Genomic DNA, 21,629 nt, shown 5'->3' with positions numbered 1-21,629 from the left:
TTCTCTATTAGTTTGCCTTATCCACTGCACAATAGCACACAGATTATAGCGGTCAAAAACTCAAAACACCGCAAAAATATTGATGAGATTAGACAATATTACCAAGAACAACATCAGAACTGGTATGTGATTGATGGATTTCACAGCAAATGGTGGGTATGGAATGAAGTCATTAAGAAAGTTCAAATGGTGAATAAATATATCCAGACATACCTGGAAAGAATAAAAGCAGGTAAGAAAACACCTAGTTATTAAAATAGAATAAAATATTCATATAAAGCCTACACATGCCTGACTCTTGTTATCATAATTCATTCAATGTGAGCATTTATTCCCATGATCTTAACCAGTATCTTAAGTATATGGTGCTATCCAATTACTGGAGCATGTAAACTGTTCTAATAAATGACTGCCACTACTCAGGCTCTCATTTATTGAGTTGCTGTGTGAACCTAGCACATAAAAGTAATATATAGCCTCTCACTAGAAGAGTTTATAGTGTTTGGAATGCCATGGAAGAAGCTAAGTTTCAGGAATGCTAGTTATAGGATAGCAGTGGTCTGTGGAATGACACTTGGAAAACTTTTGTTTATGAATCTAGAATTAAAGTTACTTTTAGTATTTATATCCATTATGGTATTATATAAATGTTGAATCTATTAAAAATCAAATGTGAACATAAAATGCCTTTGGATATATATTTGGAATCCATGGAAGAAAATATATTCCTATAAGTTTCTTGATTTTTCTCTAAAAATACACAAAAGAAAAGGAAAATTATCTATATCTGAGATCTAAAAAGAGTGATGACTCCAAAGAATTTGTCTGTAGAGACATTTGGTTAGTGACTTTGCTTAACTTTGGAACTATAGAGAAGATGTAACAAAGTATGAGAGCAATGTGACTAAGAGAATCTCGTACAAGGAAAAATACAATGAGGATTCTGCATCATTTAGTCTTGATTTGCTTCATTATTTGGGTATAACCAGTATCTCTGGTTCCTGTTTTTCTGCAGACCAGGAATTTGTTTTTCCCTGAGGATTACATACATGACAAGTACAAGGGAAGAAAGAGTTGAGTTCTGAGAAACCTACTTGCAATAAGTTTTGGCTAGCATCACACTAGTAAAACACTCCACCGCAGACTTTGAATGCAAAAACTGTGTTTCATTCATTTCTGCTACCCTGTTTCACCCTCCTTGCCTTAGATTGGGTTCCCTGGAAACAGATTCAAGATTAAAAGTTGTGTCCAGAAGCCTAATCAGAATGTATTCTCAGGATCTGAGTTGCCAGATTCAGCAAACAGAAATACAGGATGCCCAGTTACATTTGGATTTCAGATAAATAACGAATAATTTTTTGGTGTAAGTATGTCCCAAATATTGCTAATACTCTAATACTAAAAAAAAAAAAAAATACTAAAAACTCATCATTGTTAATCTGAAATTTAAACTCCCTGAGCATCCTGTATTTTATCTGGCAACGCTAATCAGGAGATAACAGTGGTGGGAAGTGAGGATGATGGAATTGGATGGAGGGAGAAACTGACCAGCTGTGTGGTGGCAACAGAAGCCTCAGCAGATAGGGGAGCCCTGGAGCTAGGATGGACCTTCAGAGCTTCCCAAACTGAGGGCAAGACCCAGGTTCTATGCCCTTCCATTGGCCTGCCACTGACCACAGATCACTCTGGGAGGGGGTTAACCCCTGACAGTTGGGCAATTCCCAGCGCAGCTGCACTGATATTGCCAGCATCTGGGGGATGGCTGTGTCAGCCCTGAAGAGGGGTCTGGATGGAGCACCATGGTACCCACTTTATTATCCCATATATACCTGTGTCTGCCCTGAATAGCTTAATCTGATTGAAGTCTACCCTGTTGATCTCCTGCTTCAACTTCCACCTAATAATCTAACCTATAGCTGATTGTTTAAAATTAGTTTTGACTTTTTTTTTTCATTCCACATTTCCTTTGTATGCTTTTCAAATGATCCTCTCCTATCATGGGGCCAAAGTTTACTATACTGATATGGAGCAAGGTCAGGGATAGAAGATTAAAGAGACTCCTCCACATTCTGCTTATTACATCAGAATAATATATATAGTTATTGCCAGATGTCATCAAGAATACCCCAAAATCAGAAGAGATATTTGAGTATCTTTTAGGACTTGTAGTCATGTGATTCTAAATTACCCTGTCACTAAACCTGTCAGGATTGGTGAGGTTAAGCACATCTGAGCTAAAGAGCTATCTAGGATTGTAATACTGCAATACCATATGGTATAATATTATATAACTATATAATACTATATGCTTTAATAATACATTATTATACCATAGTACTGTATACTTCAGAATAATATTGTGACACTGTAGGATTATAATAGTTTAATAATCTTTGTAGGGAAGGAATATTAGGGTTTAGCCTTTTCATCTGTGTCATAAGCAACAGGTGAATAGTCTATTAGTTTATCTATTGCTGCATAACAAATTATTTTAAAACTTAGCAGCATAAAATAACACACATACACACACACACACAACACACATGCATGCACAATTTCTATAGGCCAGGAATCCAGACACAGTGTAAATGCTTAAGGGCCTCTCACAATCCTAATCCAGGTATTGTCTAGGATTATTGTCTCACCTGGAGGCCCACCTGATAAAGAATCTACTACCACATTCGTTCATGTATTGTTGACAAGATTTCGTTCCTTGAGGCTTGTTGGGTTGAGGACCTCTGTTCCTTGCTGACTGTTGACCAGAGACCACCTTCAGTTCCTTCCCATATAGTCCTTTCCAATATGGCAGCTTGTCTTACCAAGTGAACAAGCTGAGATGGCAAGAAAGCATGCCAACAAGACAGAAGTCATGGTATTTTGTAATGGTTTTAGTTTCCCAAGCCTGCTGTGATGAAGGGCCACAAACTGGGTGGCTTCAACAACAGAAATTTATTCTCTCACAGTACTGAAGGCTAAAAGATCAAAATCAAGATGTGACCAAGGGCCAGACTCTCTCTGAAGTCCCTAGGGGAGAATCTGTTCCATGTCTTTCTCTTAGCTTCCAAGCTTCCACTGTTGCCAGCAGCCTTCTGCATTCCTTCGCTTATAGATCATTACTCCAATCCTAAGGATAAATTTTATGTTTACATTATCACATAATGAAGTATGATTTATGCTTCATAATTTTATAGTTAATGTAAGACCTTCCTAGACATAATAATAAGATTTAAAAGGTAAAACTTCTCACTAGTTAAAGGGACCATTAAAATGTATTGGGGGGGTCAGAATTTACTTACTATAGCTAAGATGTATTAAAAAATAGTTTCATTTTCTTTAACATCTCATATTTTTTGGAATCCCCATTCCAATGCAGTATTGGAAAGAAAACTCTTAAACCTGTTGATTGAAGGAACTAGGCCTCTTCCTTTTTAAAATAGGGCACCTGGGTGGCTTAGTCAGTTGAGTGTCCAGACTCAGCTCAGGTCACGATCTCACAGTCTGTGAGTTTGAGTCCCACATCCGGCTCTGTGCTGACAGCTCAGAGCCTGGAGCCTGCTTTGGATTCTGTGTCTCCCAGTCTCTCTGCACACCCCTCTCTCTTGTGCTCTGTGTCTCAAAAATAAACATTAAAATTGTTTTTAATTAAAATAAAATAGACTCTTTTAGGGTGCATGGGTGGCTCAGTTGGTTAAGCATCCAACTTCAGTTCAGGTCCTGATCTCACTGTTCATGGGTTTGAACCCCATCTGAGGCTCTGTGCTGACAGCTCAGAGCCTGGAGCCTGCTTCAGATTCTATGTCTCCTCTCTCTCTACTCCTCCCCCACTCGTGCTGTCTCTCTCTCTCACTCTTGCTCTCTCAAAAATAAATAAACATTAAAAAAATAGACTCCTTAGGGTAAACCTAGTCACTTCTGGAAAATGTTTCTTCCCTTCTCATCTGAGTACACGGGGAGGTTTGTGTCAGTAGCATCATGTCAACAAACTATTTGCAGTTTTGAAGTCTACCCCATGGAAAATTTTTAAATATGTAGCAAATTTATGTGTGTGTGTGTAAGTGGGTATGTATATATGCATATACATCTATATGTATATATATCCACACATAAATATGGTTTATAACATATATATAATTTATAATAGCTAAGAATTAAAAACAACCAAAACATTCATCAACAGATAAATGAGTAAGTAAACTGTATGTATATTTATACAGTGGAATACTATGCATCAATTAAAAGAAATTAGGTAAATCATATAAACTGATATGGAAAGATGTCAAAGACCATAACTGATAAAAGCAAGTTGCAGAATAATGTTTATAGTGGCATAAGCATACTATATGCAAAAAATAAATGTATATATGTAAGTGTATAGAAAAAAAGTCTTAAAGAGATACAAACCCAACAGTGATTACTCTCAGGAGGGATGATGAATTGAGAGGATGAAGGTGTGACAAGAAACTTTTAGTTTTTACTCTATTGTTTGGAATTTTACAATGTGTGTGCATTTGCATAATGCATGTGTAATTGCAATTATTTTAACTCCCAAAAATCACTGTGTTTTCTATGAATGTATGTGTGTGTGTGTGTATAAAATAATAGTTAATCTGTTACTAACAGGGAAAGCTGCCTGCATTGACAAGTTATGTATCACACCTCAAGAACTGGTTTCTCGCCTGGGGGAATTTGGACAGTTCTGCCCTATCAGCCTGGCAGAATCATACGAGCTCGTTGATTGCTCTGTAACTGAGTCGCTGGAATTTGCAGCAGAGTTCAGAGGGCACTATTATAAAATGAGTTCTCGGGAAAATCTGAATGTAAGTTTGTTCCTAACTCCAAATACTTCCTAGAGAAAGAAAATGCGTATCTCAGAATTCATCAAATAGGAAGAGGTGGGTGCAGCTGGGAACACCCAGGAACTGGGGACCAGGAGCCCCATTACTGCATCCTGTGACTCTAAGACCAATGAGGCACCTTGGGGGCCAGTCCTGAGACTGCACGCCAAGATATACCTTGGCACAAAACAGAGGTTCAGGGTCAGCGAGGGGCCCTCAGCTTAACAGGTGGAGAGCCCCAACAGCAACTCCCACCAGTGGTGGGGTTGCTGAGCATCAGGACTCAGCCCACAGGTGGTTATGGTTGTGGTTATGGTGTGGTTATGTTATGGTTATGGTTATTCATGATTATGAATAAACAGTATATTTTAAACCACCTTTGAAAGAGTAGTTACTCTCCATCCAGGAGATATTTCCCAATCAGGTCAGATTGCCAAGAAAGGACATAAAACATATTGCTCTAGAGGTGCATCAGTCTCTACAGCAAGCCCTTCCAAAGCACATCCTCTCTAAGAAGGAGAACCAAAGGGAATATGTCCGGTGCTCTGAAATCTGCCCACTGCAAAGATGGGGGCTCTCTGCACTCCCTCCATGGCAGCCTTCCCTGTCCTCTCTGGTGGCAGCTGTTTCTGCCTCAGCCGGCACTCAATATGTCTCAGCGAGTTCAAGTCGGCAGCTGAAGGACCTCATATTGTTCCTGATGATTGCAAGGTCCTCACAGTCCCAATAGTCTGCTTCTTCCCGAAATGCCCAAGAGTGTGCGGGGAGTTGTCCTAGCTTCTGTACAGGGAAGCGTCATTAAATATGTCCGTGCGCTTTAAAAAAAAAAAAAAGGTCGACAGCTAAGGGATTAAGGTGCTAAAGTACACAAGGGACGTCACAGTCAGTGGAAACTTCATCACTAAAATTCCCTGTACTCCTTATACTTCTGTTTAATGCAAAGGAATACAAATCTGTTCTAATAGTATGTCTGTAATTTGTTGAGATAAAGGTTGGTAGCTGAAAACTAATCAGATGCCTCTGAACATTTTATTTTCCCCTGAAGAACTGGAATTTTTAAAATTACTTTATTAAGGAGACATTTCTTTCTTCCTGCACATTTAAACGGCAATCACAGAGTTGTAAATCTGGAAGTGACATTGGAGATCATGTATCTGGTCTTCCACTTTCATTTTAGAGTGCTAACTGAAGCTAGAGAGTTAACTCACCTGCCTAACAGCACCCAAGTAGTTAATTACACTGCAGAGCAGGGAGACAGGCCAGCAAGCGACTGCGTTCTCTGGTGCCTGGCATGTAGTACGAGCTCAATAAATGAGTGAGTGAGATAAATATAAATATGTGAGTGAGTGAGTGAGTGAGTGTGAGATCAGGAGAGAGATCTTAGATGTCATCACTTGGGAGTGTTACTACTATAAGGATCTTGCCGTCAGGGAAGGAGTTACTGTGGTTGCAGAGAGAGGCTCTCAGATAGTTTACTGCTGAAAATGGAGAGAGCGGCAGGAGAGCCTCAGGTGGATCTTTGACTGACATAGCCTCCTGTTTTAAATGGTCTTATTTCTGTCATCATTTTCTTTAGAAATTTTTGAAGAACCCAGAATTGTATGTGCCTCCATTAGCACCTCATTCGCTACCACCTGCCGACATGATCCCCAAAAGGCTGACGCTGTCGGAGCTGAAGAGCCAATTCCCTAAGTGTGCAGAGCTCCAGGGCTACTGTCCAGTGACCTATGAGGATGGAAATCACAGGCAGGTCCTCACCCCCACGGGAGTTTAGGGTGATATCTCTACTCAGAATAAGTAGTTCCTATAACAATCTTAACATTTTGGTCAAAAGGTCACTATTATTTAACTGGAAAATGTTCTATTTCTTCCTTGAAGAAAATCAAACATTGTTGACATTTTATTTACACAATACTGTATATTATATAACAGGGTTTTTTTAATTTGTTTTTCAGATATGAGGCCCTAGTACCTGGTAACATTAACTATGCTTTAGAATATCGTGATCGTATATATATTTGTGAGAGTAGAGAAAAACTCGAGAAATTTTTGAGGTAAGACCATTCACTAAGTTACAAATATTGAACATCTTCTCTATTTGGTGCACCACACTTGGGTGTGTGTGCATATATATTTTGAGTATAGACACACATATACATACATACATATATGTATAATGATGAATAAGAACTGGTTCCTATTGTCCCAAAGCCTGAGGCTCTGGGGTAAGATGGACTTTACACGCCTGTTAACAAAGAATGTGATGGCATTTAGGGTGGGGGAAATGCCAGTAGTTCTGGAAAAGTGTAGCCCAAAATTCTGACTGAATTGTCTGTTGGAGTGAGGCCTGAATGAGTGGGAATTGGGTGGGTGGAGGGAAAGAGGGACAGGTTCCACGCAGAGACCCACAAACAAACCTGCCAAGAAATTCACCATGGCTAGACATGATGTGGAGAGGGAAAGGACTGAGCAGTGGAGCTGGAGATGGTGAGCAGGGCCAGACGGTAGAAGGTCAAGTGAAATTTCCATAAATCACTGGAACTTGACCCAAAAGGCAGTATGAATACATTGACTGTTTTTGAGTGTTATAATCAAATTTGCTTTGGAGAGACCATCATTGGAGTGTTGATAATGATTTGGAGGCAGGAATGTCAGTGTGGAGGCTATTGGAATGATCCTGTCCTAAATAATACAGCATGTTTGAGGTTACCATGAAGACCACGAAGACTAGTGTGGGCAAAGCAGTGGGCTTCTGACCAGCAAAGCCCTGAGAAACACCAACACACAAATGTGAGAAGAGTTTGCAAGGAGAATGATGAAGAAGAACCTACAGAGAGGAGGAGAGCCAGGTCAGGGAGGCTCTGGGGAGGAGGGTAGGCAGGAGGTGAGTGGCCAACAAGTTTGAGTGCTGCCTAGAGGTCATGCAGACAAGAGCTGAAAAGTGTGTCAGATTTAGGTTAGAACAGGTCATTGGTGATCCTGGCAAGAATGGTTTCAGTGGAGCGAGGTAAGTGGAAGCCAAGGGCAGCGTGCCGCAGAGGGGATGCCAGGTGAGGAAATGAAGACTTTGCCTGGTCCAGAGGTTACACACAGATGCCTACAGTGGCCAAGAGGATGAAGTATCTGAGGGCAGCAGGCTGGAAGTGAGGCCACAGGACATGGCTGCATGCTATAACTTGGACCGCGCGTGCCCCAAGTGAAGGGAGCAGAGCCTTCCCATCTACCGCCAGACATTTCTGTGTTTCACAAGAAGTTGGAAACCAGATTTCTTTTTCAATTTGTTTGCTTTTTCTTTAAAATTTTGTTTTTTTAATTTTGATACAAATTTCTAAAAATATGTGGATCAGATCACATAGTAGTTCAAAAATACTATGTGGAATTTGTGCAGTCGTTTGTGATCTCTGCTAACGCTGTTTGAAAAAGTTTAAAAAGACAAGACCCTGGTTGCTAGCAGTGATAGAGGACTGATGGAGTGAAGGTGGTTTTTCTTTTTCCTTGTTGTTATTTTTTTCCAATGGGGACAGTATGAACATGTTTACATGCAGATGGATGGGAAAGATCCAATAGAGAAGGAAATGCCAAAGGTGAGAGGGAGAGAGAAATGACTGTGCTACAGAAACTTGGAGAGGGGCCAGAGGGGGATCCAAAGTCCGGTGGAAAGGGTGGAGACACCTCTTACATGGCGGGTAAGCTCTCCCACGGAAAGAGGAAGTGTGTGCGGCTCTACTGGTGGTGAGCATTTGAGGAAGTGCCGATCAGACGGCTTTTCTTTGCGACATGGCACCTACCTCCAGGGGCTCGGACCTTCTCCCTTGTCACGTTCTCCCCAGTGGGGAAAAACAGCCGCTGAGCCGTATCTCTTAGTCGGCTCTTGTACATCCACATCCCTGTGTGCTCACACAATGAGTACATGTGTGAGCCCCCATCTGATGAACTTTGTGTTCTTAGGTTGCCACAGAGATACTGGAATCAGAAGCTTCCGTACAAACTGCCTCCATTAAAGGAGCCCATACGTCTCACAAGTCTTCCTTTGCCTGGATATCTGGAACAGGTTCAATTTACATGGTTGTCTGTGTGCATATATTAGCAGAGTACAATGATCTCTTTTTTAACAGGTTTTCTTTTGGTAACAGTGAAACTGAAGGGTGAGTTTTCTGATTCTAAACTTAAATCCACTCTTAACCTATTTTGTTTATGGGCAGGTGTGAAAATAAGAAGTGAGAAAAACCCTTGGTTCTGTAGCTAATTCCCAAATATCTGCAGTAAAATGAAGAGAGAGAGTAGATTGTCATGAAACTATTTACAGTTGACCTGTGGTTAGATTCTTAGTTTAAATTTTCTTATTTGTAAATGTGTAATGTGCAGCTGCAGTCTCTGGGAGGTTTAGTCACTGCTCAAAAGCATTGAATTGCAAAAGCACCACAGCGAAACCACCAAAGATATATTTTGCCTCAAAACTAGGGGCAAATGCCCTCAAATGCTATTCAAGTCACATTTTACTTATCTAACTCTTTTTAAACAGAATAAAAGTCATCAGTAATCAATCAACCACTATTTTAAAGGTGTTTTTTTTTTAATTCTATGAAATTAATTCCTGGGGCATAATTTCATACCTTTCTCACAAAGTCTTAACCACTTCATTGTTTTCAACTTGCCTAGATGGTGAGCCTTCCATCTGGCTTAGTATCAAAAGGCAAGATGAGGCTCACCCAGAGAGGAGTATTCTCATGTAAGGCCACATTTCATCAGGAGGGCCTCACATCTTCTCTGCCTGCTCAGGGCTCCAGAATTTTTACTGCAGCAACAGCTGTGGTCTCTGGAATTCCTTGCCAGGTGGTCAGGGGTCCTGCTAGCAGAGGTAGTCTGCCCAGCTCTGGCAATGGAAGTAGAAAATGGGCCAACACAACTCAGAGTCCCAGGACCCCTTCTTTCGTCTTTACCATTTTGTTACGGAAAATGTCAAATCTAAAAATAGAAAGAATTGTATGATGAAACCCATGTACCCATCACCTTCCTGACATTCAGCCAATTTGTAATTTTCATTCTTCCTTATCTAAAGTACTTTGTGTTCCTTTCCTGTTGGTTAAGTGGGCATCTAACCACCTTTATAAGCCTTATCCCCAACCTTGAGAGGCTATTTGAGGCAAAGAATAGCCTCTTTATCTATTTGCCAATAGGAAAAGAAACCAAACTCAAATATACACATTATTTACATTGTTCTCTACCTGCAGGGTATCGCAACTTCACTAATTAAAGCAATGAATGCAGCAGGATGCTTAAAGCCCAAATTCCCCTTCTTAAGTGTAAAGAGATCTGCACTACTGTTTATAGCGTTTCACCTAAAAGGTATGTCTTCTTTAATGATATGCTACTCGGCACTAATTTAACATTAATTGTAGTATACATGATAAATACATAGGGTTGTTGATATGGATTGGTTGTGTGCACTGATGTGTGTGTGTGTGTGTGTGTGTTGATAGCAAACATTTTGATGAAAATATCAAAACTGAGTTTCTAGTTTTTAAAGCAAGGATTACAAGTAATATAATCGGCTCTCAATAATCCATGCCATAGAGAAAGGTGAATAGAGGCAATTATGATCTAAAATGGAATAATCCCTAAATCTTACATGGGATTTGGATATCTTCTCAGCTATAGCTGTGCAAATCTCTCACACACATAGTCTCTTTCTTTTTAATTTAATGATTCACTAACCTAACAGAAAACATTCAGAGTTCTGTGAAATTTTCTACAGCCTTCAATCCCAAAGGTTCTGAATATACAAGAAGGAAGTATAAGAAGAAGATGGACCAATTTTTGGAGAGATGTGAACTCATTACATACCTGGGTGCCAAGATGACCAAAAAATACAAGGAACCTCAGTTTAGAGCCATTGACTTTGATCATAAATTACAGACCTTTCTCTCTCTTAAAAATATCGACCCAGTTAATGGATAGTTTGCTTGGGTTACTGCAACCAGTTATCTGAATGTCAAGACTTATCTGAAAGGGATAGATGGAAATAGATGGAAAATCTGGCCCTCTCTGCTGTACTTTCCCTTCTGAGTGACACACCCTGGCTCACCAGCCCTCAATTGGACTCCAAGAGCTGCTGGCCAGAAACCAGTGCTCCTTCCTCTATAAGCATAAGTCTTAACATAATTTACAAATTATCGCGCTTTGCCTAAACATTCTTGCTTTAACAAAATAGTTATTCCATTTAGAATAAGTAACTTACTTTACTTCATAAATCTATTGTTCAATTTCCTTTTTAACATTTTCAGTCCCTGTTAAAGAAAATTGCTCAGTAAGTGTTAGAAAGCTCCAAGAAATGAAATTAACATTGTCATAAATAAATTAGAAACACTGGTTACACTTTCAACATAAAGAGTGGTTTGTAAACTTCATAAACGTAGGACACTTTATCATTTTTTCAACAAAATAAATGCATTTGAGATAACTAAATGGCTGCCTCTCTTCTTTTTCTTAAGTATTTAAGAAGCAAGCTTTATACGTTATTTTGTAATTAGAAATCACCCGCAGTTTTGAGAATGATGAAATCTAGCATCTTATCATGTGACATTAACCCAGAAGTATGTTCGAGGAAAACTTACTAGATTGAATTTGAATGAGATTTTAAAAATAAGATTATCAATTTTTCAGCAGCAGTATAAGAAACCTAGGATATGAAAGATCAAGATTGGCTCTTCAAAAAACAAAAAATACAAGGAGTAACTGTGTGATCTTAGGTAAATCTTGGTTTCTCTAAGCCTTTGTTTCTTAATCTCTAAAATGAGTGACTTAGTCCTTTTTTTTCCAGCTTTATTGACGTATAATTGACAAAATTATATGTATTTAAAGTGCTCGATGTGATGATTTTGATATAGGTATACATTGTGAAATATGTCCCACAGTCAAGTTAATTGACTCATCCATCTCCTCACATATTTTGTGTGTGTCTCTGTGTGTATATAGTGAGAACCCACAGGGTTAGCAAAATTTAAGTATACAATACAGTATTGTTAACTGTAGTCCTGCACTGTACGTTAGATCCTCAGAATTTATTCCTATTATAATTGAAGGTTTGTACCTTTTGGCCAATATCTCCCCATTTCTCCCCCCTCCTCCCACCAGTCCTTGGCAACCACCATTCTACTCTCTGCTTCTATGAGCTTGACCTTTTTGGGTTTTTTGGATTCCACTGATGTATGATACCATACGGTATTTGTCTTTCTCTGTCTGGCATATTTCACTTGGTATAACGTCTTTCAGATTCATCCACATTGTCTTTGATCCCTATAATTTCAACAATGTTACAAACTAGAAGGCTGTCCTATATATTTTTGTGTATTCTCATAATAAAATAATGTTTAAACAAAAACTAGAAGCCTATTGTAAAAGTTAAGAAAAATACCCAAAGCCTTTGAACTATTGCTGATATACCCATAGATGAATCGATACTTTTTCAAGAAACTGGAAGTTTTTCTGGCAATGTAATGCCCCACCCCCTCTTCTTCCCTTCCTAGTTTTGCAGTCTACCATCTTTCCATGGTAAAGGGGAACTCTCAGATTCTTAACCAGATACTGATGTCCTCAGTCTTCCTCAGCCTATGGTGTAAGGAGTTTCCTTTAGCAATTAAAACCAACTTTATTGCTTCAGTGTCCTCACCTTTCAGACAGGCAGCAACCCCTGCAAAATGCCCCCAAGCATTTCTTGGGGCCTCTAGAGAGCATCTCACAGGCTCCAGAGCAAGTCCATTCCCACTGGGCATCTGCCATCTCTGGGAGATTATGTTCTCTCATATGGCTCTATAAGAACTCTATAAACCCAAAGGTGGTCTAGTTCCTCATCTTTTTTCTGGAGCTGCTGAGTTCCGCATAGAAGTGGGGTGAACACCCCTTCTCTCCTGAGGAGAGAGAAGCTTAGTTACTGAGCTGAGCCAGGGACCAAAGGCCATGTGATTCTCCCTTTTCATCCCTTTCTCCACAGGGTCTCTTGAGTAAATCTAAGAAATGCAGTGCCGCAGATAGGAGCGTTGGGCGGGGCAGGGGGAATCCAATTTTCTCAACTAGCCTACAGCTCTGGACATTCTAGGTCCCTACACTCACATGCAAATATAGTTACACACAGGACCCTATTTAGAATAACTACAGACATGACTACCATTTCCAGGCTCTTCCTTATGTGCCAGATGGTATGCTACTGGTTTTACGTACATTATCTCATTTAATTCTTTACACCTTGCACTTATACATGAGAGATGTTCTTAACTCAAGATTGCATGAGTAGTAGAATCCAGATCCAGCCTACCCCAGACCCTTGCTCTTTCCTTACCATCTCCTACACTGTGAGCACAACTTGGAAGTTATTGTCATTGTGTCAGTCAGTGTTACTAGGGCCTTTCAGTGGCCTGACTCCTTTGTACACTCACGTATGTGTGTGTGTGTGTGCGTGTGTGTGCGCGCATATGTGTATACTTTACAGTATAAAAATATAGAAAACTCAGAAAAATCTTCTCCCTGGAGCTCAAGAACCCCCTAGCTCCATCCCCTACATGTACTTGCACCCCACCTAGAATGTTTGCAGGTTGTTTTTTTAGCAAGTTATATCCGGAGGTCTATGTCCTAAGAAGGGAGAATTGCATTTCTGCCAAGAAAATGGAAGCCATGCATCATTTTAAGACATGTTATTGAAATCTTCCTTTTGTTCATATTATTATAAATCTTTCATCAACCAGTACCCTGAATATGATGAAAGAATATTCTGACTGGCTGTTCAGAGTCCCTGAATTTTTTCCCTGAGTTAAGCAGTAGGAGGGGGAGACCAGCCCATGGTGTTCACATGGGCTCAAAACTCACATCCTCAGGGCTCCTGGGTGGCTCAGTCAGTTAAGCGTCCGACTTTGGCTCAGGTCATGATCTCATGGTTCATGGGTTCGAGCTCTGTGTTGGGCTCTGTGCTGACAGCTAGCTCAGAGCCTGGAGCCTGCTTCAGATTCTGTGTCTCCCTCTCTCTCTGACCCTCCTCCACTAATACTCTGACTCTCTCTCTCTCTCTCTCTCAAAATAAGTAAACATTTTTAAAAAATTAAAAAAAAACAAACAAAAACTCCCATCCTCAAGGCCACCACCTCGACTGGGTGCTTCAGGCCAAGGCTGAGGCAGTGCCCATTTGACAGACCTTAAGACAAAAAGTAACATAACTACAGTAAATAAAGTATGGAAAATAGGGAAAGGATTTTGTATTTCCTTTTTTTTTTTTTTTAATGGCTCCAGTCAGACCCATCAAGTAAATATACTATACTTGCTCATTCCTCGTGCTAGACTGTGTACTGTTCTACTATATTAAAAACTGCTGTGCTGAACCTTTTCCCCCATCTTTGGGATTATTAGCTTGATACAAATTCTGGGAAATAAACATACTAGGTGGAAGGGCATGGATTTAAAAAATGAAGATAATACCAAGTGATAGTAAAAGAGTAATAAAATTGGTGCCCTTGGGTGCTCTTGGAAGCAGCATGAATGGCTGTAGTCATTTTGGAAGGCAGTTTACTGGTAGGAATTGTGGTTCATAAGAATTAGTGGGTGAAAAGCAGGCCCTTGTTGCTTTCATTCGAATTAATAGCAACACTGACATTCTTACAGATGCTAATCACCAGTTGCACTTCCTCTTTCATGAATTGTTTCTTCCTGACCTTTGCCTCTTACTCATTGGGTATTTTTTAATTGTTTTGCATGAGCTTTTTATGTAATATATGTATCAATCCTTCGTATTTGCAGTAAATGAGTCCTATTTTTTTATCAGAGTAAAACCTGTTCATCTTTCTTTTATGATACTGAATATTTTTCTAAGCTCTAGACGTTCTTCCATCTTCAAAAATTTAATAAATATTCTACTCTGTTTTCTTCTACTGGGTTGTGCTTGTGTGTGTATGTGTTTGTATTTAATTCTTTAACACTTCTAGAATTCATTTAGGGATATGATATGAGCTGTGGTTTTAAATTCATCAAAACTCGAAGTACTAAATAATGTAGTTTTAAAAGATTTTATTTTGGGGCACCCGGGTGGCTTAGTCAGTTGAGCGTCCAACTTCAGCTTGGGTCATGATCTCATGGTTAGTGAGTTCAAGCCCTGCATCGGGCTCTGTGCTGACAGCCCAGAGCCTGGAGCCTGCTTTGAATTCTGTGTCTACGTCTCTCTGCCTTTCCCCCACTTGTGCTCTGTTTCTCTCTCTCTCTCTCAAAAAATGAACAAACATTAAAAATAATAATAAAAACATTTTATGCTATTATGTATATTTCATTTATTCTCAATTCATTTTTTAAAAGTTTTAATAAATTTGGTGGTGAAAGGGAAGGAATTCAAGAACAGAGAAAGAAATGAGAGATATATTTTACACATGCATGCCTCTGGCTAGTGTTTGGTGATTTTTTTGTTTCATCTTTGTTTTTGCCTTTACAAATGAAGGCCTGACTAGAGATATATCTACAAAGCCTGGAAGTCCATAATTATGGATGGTTCTTATGGAAGAATTCTTAGAGGGGTAACATCTGAATTAAATCAACCTTTCAGAATCAAAGCAGGTAAAAACAGAGAAAAAATAAAAATTGAGATTCTAACCACAGGGTGAAAGACATTCCAGGAATAAATAAACATGTGTATTTACCAAACCTGTGAACCAAGCATGTTGAAAATTACTCGGTCTATACAAGCATGTGTATATTTACAAGAAACTCTTCCAGTCTAGTCTAGGGTAGGAAATAAAAATGTAAACAGGTACACATCACCCCTATGAGATGCAGGAGAATGAGGCCTCAAAACTGGAGCTCTACTGAATTAGTGCTGTAAAATCTCTGTAAAGTGCTATATTATCCCTATAAAGATGCCCCACTGGCACTGAACAATGTCAATTACTCTTCTGTTCCCCTCAAATCCATTTAAGACATAAACTTTGGACTATAGTTTCTGCCTGCTACAGTCAACCATTATAGCCTACAAGGAAGTTTTGGTGCCCTGCATAACGACAAAGGACTTCTACCAACCTCTAATTGCTAGATGATCATGACTTTCTCTTTCCTTTAAACTCCTGCTGGGTTCTACATTGACCCAGTTCACCAAGAAGCCAGTGGATACTGGGCTTCGCTGTAGTCCTTGCAGCTTCCAGGGCCTAAAGATGGGGAAGAAGGGTGGAGATTGAATTTGGAGGGGAAAGAGAAAACAACCTGGATAGCCTCTTATCTATCAATATTCACTCTGTACGGGATCTTATAATAATAATTTATAATCTATACTCTGAGAACTCCAATATTAATATTAATATCGCAAATTCTACTCTCACCTCTGAACTCTAGACTCTTCTCTACATCTGCACACTGTATATCTTTAATTGATTATCTAACTGACATCTGAAATTTAATATGTCCACCCCATACTTGCTATTCACCCAATTTCTCTCTATCCAGTTTTCTCTCAGATTAGTTAATGGTAATACTGTACACTCAGTTGATTTGGTCCCAAACCTAGAGATGAACCTGGATTGCAGTCTTTCCTTCACTCCCCACTCCCTACTCTCTCAGCAAGTCCTATCGAAGACTATCTCCACAAGTCTGGGCTCTTCTCACATTTTGTCCTGCTCTCACTAACTTTCCATGCTTCTGTTCCTATTCCTCTAGGATCTGCCTCTATCTAGCATCTGGAGCAGTCTTTAAATAAATCAATCAGGTTTCATCATTTCCTTTTAAAAATCTTCTAATGGCTTCCCACTTCAATTGAAATAAAATCCAGACATTTCACTCTTGTCACATGTGTGGTTAATTGTATATGTCAACTTGGAGGGTGGTTTTGAATGAGATTCAAATGTAAATCAGTGAACTAGACTAAGAAGATTGCCCTCCATAATGTGGGTGGGCCTTATCTAATTAGTTTAAGGCCAAAATAGAACACAAAGGGCAGCCTGCGTGAGTAAGAGGGAATTCTCCAGCAGTCTGCCTTCAGATTTCGTTTGCACTGTCAAGTCTTCAGGGGCTCAAGCCTGTCAGCGGACACTGTGATTTTAGACTTCCCAGCCTCCATAATCATTGAGCCATCTCCTTTAAATAAATGTAAATCTCTCTATATATCCCCTTGGTTTTGTTTACCTGGAGAACTCTGGCCCATATAGCATAAAACACCTTGCATAACCTAGTTCTGCCTAACTTTTCAACATCTTCTCCATTCTTTTTTATCTGTTCCCTCTTTCTTTTGGATTGACTAGAACTTTTTAATTCCATGACTCCTCTAAAGTTTTCAATGGTATGCATTCTATTTCTATCCACTTAGTAACTGTCACTATTCTTAACATGCATGCTTAGTCTGAAGGTAATATCTCTGTCCTTAAAACATTTACTACTATTCACCAGCTTGCCATCTTAAATGCTGTTTTATTCAATATTTCAGATATAGTTTATTATCCAAATTATTTTCCTTTCATAATCAGTGTTTAGATTTCCCTCATGTTTGCTATTTTTCTGTCTGTCGGCACTCTGTCTGACATCTCTGACTTTCCTTGTAGGGTTATTTTCCTTCCTATAATAGGGGCTTATTGGGGATTAATGCTTTCAATTTCTGTTTGTCTTAAATTGTTTTGATTTTGTCCTTGCTCCTTATGATAATTTCATGGCATATAAAAAAATAGACAATCTTAGTAGGCTATATCTATTTTAAAAATTGAATCAGAATAGAAAGTACCAGACCCAGATGGTTCACTGGTAAATTCTATTAAACCTTTATGGAAGAAATTATATCACTTCTCTACAATCTCTTTCAGAAGATAGAGGCAGAAGGCTATTTCCTAATTCATTCTATGTACTACTACCCTAATACCCTAATACCAAAACCAGACAAAGACATTACATGAACGTGGATGTAAAAACCCTCAACAAAATATTAGCAAATTGAATCCAATAAGTTAAAAAAAAATTATACACCACAACCAAGTGGAATTTATCCCAGGTATGCAAGGCTGGTTCAACATTCAAAAATCAATTAGTGTTATCCACCACATTAACAGGTTAAAGAAAAAAAAATGGTCATATAAGTAGATGTAGGAAAAGCATTTAACAAAATCCAACACTCATTCATAATAGAAACTCTCAGTGAACTAGGAATGGAAGACAGCATCAACTTGATAAAGATCATTTATAAAAACTTGCAACTTATACCATACTTAATGGTGAGAAAATAGAAGCTTCCCCACTAAGATAAAAAATAAAGTAAGGATGTTCCCTCTTACCACTCTTTTTCAGCATCATACTGAAAGTCTTAACTAATGCAGTAATACAAGAAGAAATGAAAGATATATTGATTGAGAAGGAAGAAACAAACTTGTCTTTGTTCACAGATGACATGATCATCTGCATAGAAAATACAAAAGAACAGTAACAACAAAAAATCTGGAATTAATAAGTAATTATAGCAAGGTGGCAGTATACAATGTTAGTATATAAAAGTCAATCACTTTCACATATGTCAGCAATGAACAAATGGACTATGAATTTGAAAACACAATACCACTTATATTAGCATCCAAATAAAATGCTTATGAGTAAATCCAGCAAAATATGTACAATTTCTATATAAGGAAATCTTCAAAACTCTATTGAATGAAATCAAAGAACTAAATAAATGGAGAGATATTCCATGTTCATGGATACTAAGACTCAATGTTGTCAAGACATCAGTTCCTCCCAACTTGATCTGTATATTCAGTGCAATCCCAATCACAATTTCAGGAAGTTATTTTATAGATACTAACATGGATTCTAAAGTTTATATCGAGAGGCAAAAGACCCAGAAGAGCCAGCATAATATTGAAGGAAAACAACAAAGTCAGAAGACTGACACCATCCAAATTCAAGACTTATTACAAGGCTACAGTAATCAAGACACTGTGGTATTGTCAAAAGAATATACAAATAGGCCAGCAGAACAGAGAAGAGAGCCCACATAATTATATACAGTCAACTGATCTTTAATAAAGGAGCAAAGACAATACTCTAACAAGATAGTCTTTTCAATAAATGGTGCTGGAACAACTGGACATCCACATGGAAAAAAATTAATCTCTTACACACTTCACAAAACCACCTCAAAATGGATCACAGATCAAAACGTAAAATGCAAAACTATAAAATCCCTAGAAGATAACATGAGAGAAAACCTAGATGACCCTGAGTACAGCAATGACTTTTTACATACAACACCAAAGGCATGATCCATGAAAGAAATGATTGATAAGTTGGACTTATTAAAATGAAAAACTTCTGTTCTGCAGAGACTCTGTCAAGATAATGAGAAGATAGGGGCACTGGGTGGCTCAGTCAGTTCAGCATCTGATGCCTCATTTTGGCCTAGGTCATGATCTCATGGTTCATGAGATGGAGCCCTGCATTTGGCTTTGCCCTGACAGGGGGAAGCCTGCTTGGGACTCTTTCTCTCTTTCTCCCCCTCCCCTGCTTGCTCTCTCTCTCTCTCTCTCTCTCTTAAAATAAATAAATAAACTTTAGGAAAAAAAAAAGAAAGAAAAAGATAATGAGAAGACAAACCACAGACTGGGAGAAAATACTTGTAAAAATATGTATCTGATTAAAGACCGTTATTCAAAAAGAACTCTTAAAACTCAACAAAGAAAATGAATAACCCAATCTAAAAATGAGCAACAGCCCTGAACAGACAATTCATCAAAGTATATATGCAGATGGAAAATACCCACATGAAAAGATGCTCCATGTAATGTCATTAGGGAAATGCAAATTAAAACAAGATTTCTATGGCTCCAAAGCTAATTTACTACTCTCATTTCAATTCCCCCTATTTTTGACTCCTAACTTTCTTTTAAGCTTTGTTATTGCATTTTCTGTTGTCATTTCTGGCTATCCTGTAGTAGAACTGTTTTTCATAACTTTCATAAAAGGCTTTCATAATTTAACTTGCCATATTGTCAGAATCAGACATACATTCCAGTGAAAATTGTCAGATAAAACACAGGATGCTCAATTAAATTTGAATTTCAGATGATCACATAATTTTTTTTTTAGTGTAAGAATGTCCCATGCTGTATTATTCATTGTTTACCTGAAATTCAAGTTTTGCTGGATGTCCTATGTTTTTATTGGCAAAATCTGACAACCTTGCTTCCAATCATCTCCTTCCATCCTTCCCCCTCATTGACTGTGCTCCAGGCACACAGGCCTTTCTTTTTTTTTTTTTTTAATTTTTTAAAAATTATTCTTAACAGAGACAGAGCATGAGGGAGGAGGGCCACAGAGGGAGGGAGACACAGATTTGGAAGCAGGCTCCAGGCTCTGAGCTGTCAGCACAGAGCCTGACGCGGGGCTCGAACCCACGAACCATGAGATTATGACCTGAGCCGAAGTCAGTCGTTTAACCAACTGAGCCACCCAGGCGCCCCCAGGCCTTTCTGTCCCTCAAAAGTAGCAAGCTTATGTCCAGTCTCAGAGCCCTTATGTTTGCTTTTCCCTTACCTGGAACGCTTTTATTCCAGATCTTCATATAAAAGATGGCTCAATATCATTTAGATCTCAGCTCAATGTCACCCTACTAACTTCACTTTCCCTGCCAGTTTTCATCATCAGTCCTTACAAAGCATAACACTTTCTAAAGTTATATTATGTGTTTACTTGTATTTTTGTCCTTTCTCCTCTTAGTAGAATGTAAGCCTCATGAGGGCAAGGGCCTCGTTGCTGTATCCCCAGCACCTGACACACAGAGCCTGGCACTTAATAGGCACTGAATACATGTTTGTCGGATGAATAATAGGTGAAGGTCTACTGAAGGTAGAGCTGGCTATAACAAAAAAGAACAACAAATATCTCAAGAAAAGTCGATATGGAGCCTAAACAAAGTCTCTGCGATGAGTGGCAGATGCTGAAAGATCCCCCAGACCCACCTCCTTTTACAGAGCTTGGCTATAGTGGGCAGTGACTAAAACAGGCATTGGGAGTGTGGGGCTTAACTGGGCCCTGAGTTATCCTGGCCTGTTGGCCTGAGGGCCTCGGCAAGAGCAGGGTTTCTCCTGCAGTTCTTTGACAGTGAGAAGTAATGGGCCAGCTGGTCCTCAGACTGACTTCTCTTTCTGCTGATGTAGAAGTCAGGCAGAGCACCCCATCCTACTTGGAACCTCATAAATCCTGGGGTTTAGAGGCAACTCAGGACAAAGGGAACACCTCAGAGAAGGGGCTAGTGTGATACAAACTAGCAAAATTTTAAAAGAGCCAGGCTGGTCTGAGTAACGATAATGGCAATTTTAATCATAATAGATACGAATTAAACCAGACACCAAATCCATTACCTACCTAATCTTGTGTACCCAGCCTAGCTGACCTAATGCTAACACCTCCATTTTATAGGTAAGGTAAACAAGATTGAGAGGATAAGCAATCTGCCCACGATTATTCAGTACTCAGATCTGTCTGACTAGATAGGGCGCCTTTCTTCACTCCCTTGGACTAGGCACTGTAAGTGGAAGGAAAAGGAGAAGCCAGATGTGAAAGGTAATTAAGAGGCACATAATAATAATTATTAGCATTACATGATGACGATAATGATAATGGTACTGATTGTAAAGGCGATTTCATTCACTCCTCGCGCATTGGAGACCTTAACGTGAGTTTAGGCATCTGGGAAGAGACAAAACTGATTAAGGTGTCGGTGAGATGATTCTAAGATGACATAAAACTTCCATAATTGCCGAGTGATAACGCCACGCCCCATCCACCGCCCCCAAGTCACCCCAA

The 21,629-nt window shown here is 39.1% G+C and overlaps 1 protein-coding gene across 1 annotated transcript in view; it reads left to right on the top strand.

Annotated features, from left to right (window-relative positions):
• The window catches only part of AK9 (adenylate kinase 9), a 124,397-nt gene extending 113,125 nt beyond the window's left edge, over positions 1-11,272 (top strand). Inside the window, exons 35-41 of the mRNA XM_077779966.1 lie at positions 12-232; positions 4,621-4,817; positions 6,412-6,581; positions 6,791-6,889; positions 8,784-8,886; positions 10,067-10,181; positions 10,591-11,272. Coding sequence (XP_077636092.1) covers positions 12-232; positions 4,621-4,817; positions 6,412-6,581; positions 6,791-6,889; positions 8,784-8,886; positions 10,067-10,181; positions 10,591-10,793 — 1,108 coding nt within the window. The 3' untranslated portion in view covers positions 10,794-11,272. The remainder of the gene's footprint in view (positions 1-11; positions 233-4,620; positions 4,818-6,411; positions 6,582-6,790; positions 6,890-8,783; positions 8,887-10,066; positions 10,182-10,590) is intronic.
• The last annotated feature ends 10,357 nt before the right edge of the window (positions 11,273-21,629 follow it).

This window comes from Crocuta crocuta, unplaced genomic scaffold, assembly GCF_008692635.1.
Source record: "Crocuta crocuta isolate KB4526 unplaced genomic scaffold, BGI_CrCroc_1.0 scaffold147, whole genome shotgun sequence".
NCBI classification, from domain to species: Eukaryota; Metazoa; Chordata; class Mammalia; order Carnivora; family Hyaenidae; genus Crocuta; species Crocuta crocuta.
Note: the sequence above shows the minus strand (reverse complement) of the source record. Positions and strands in the feature narration are given on the sequence as shown.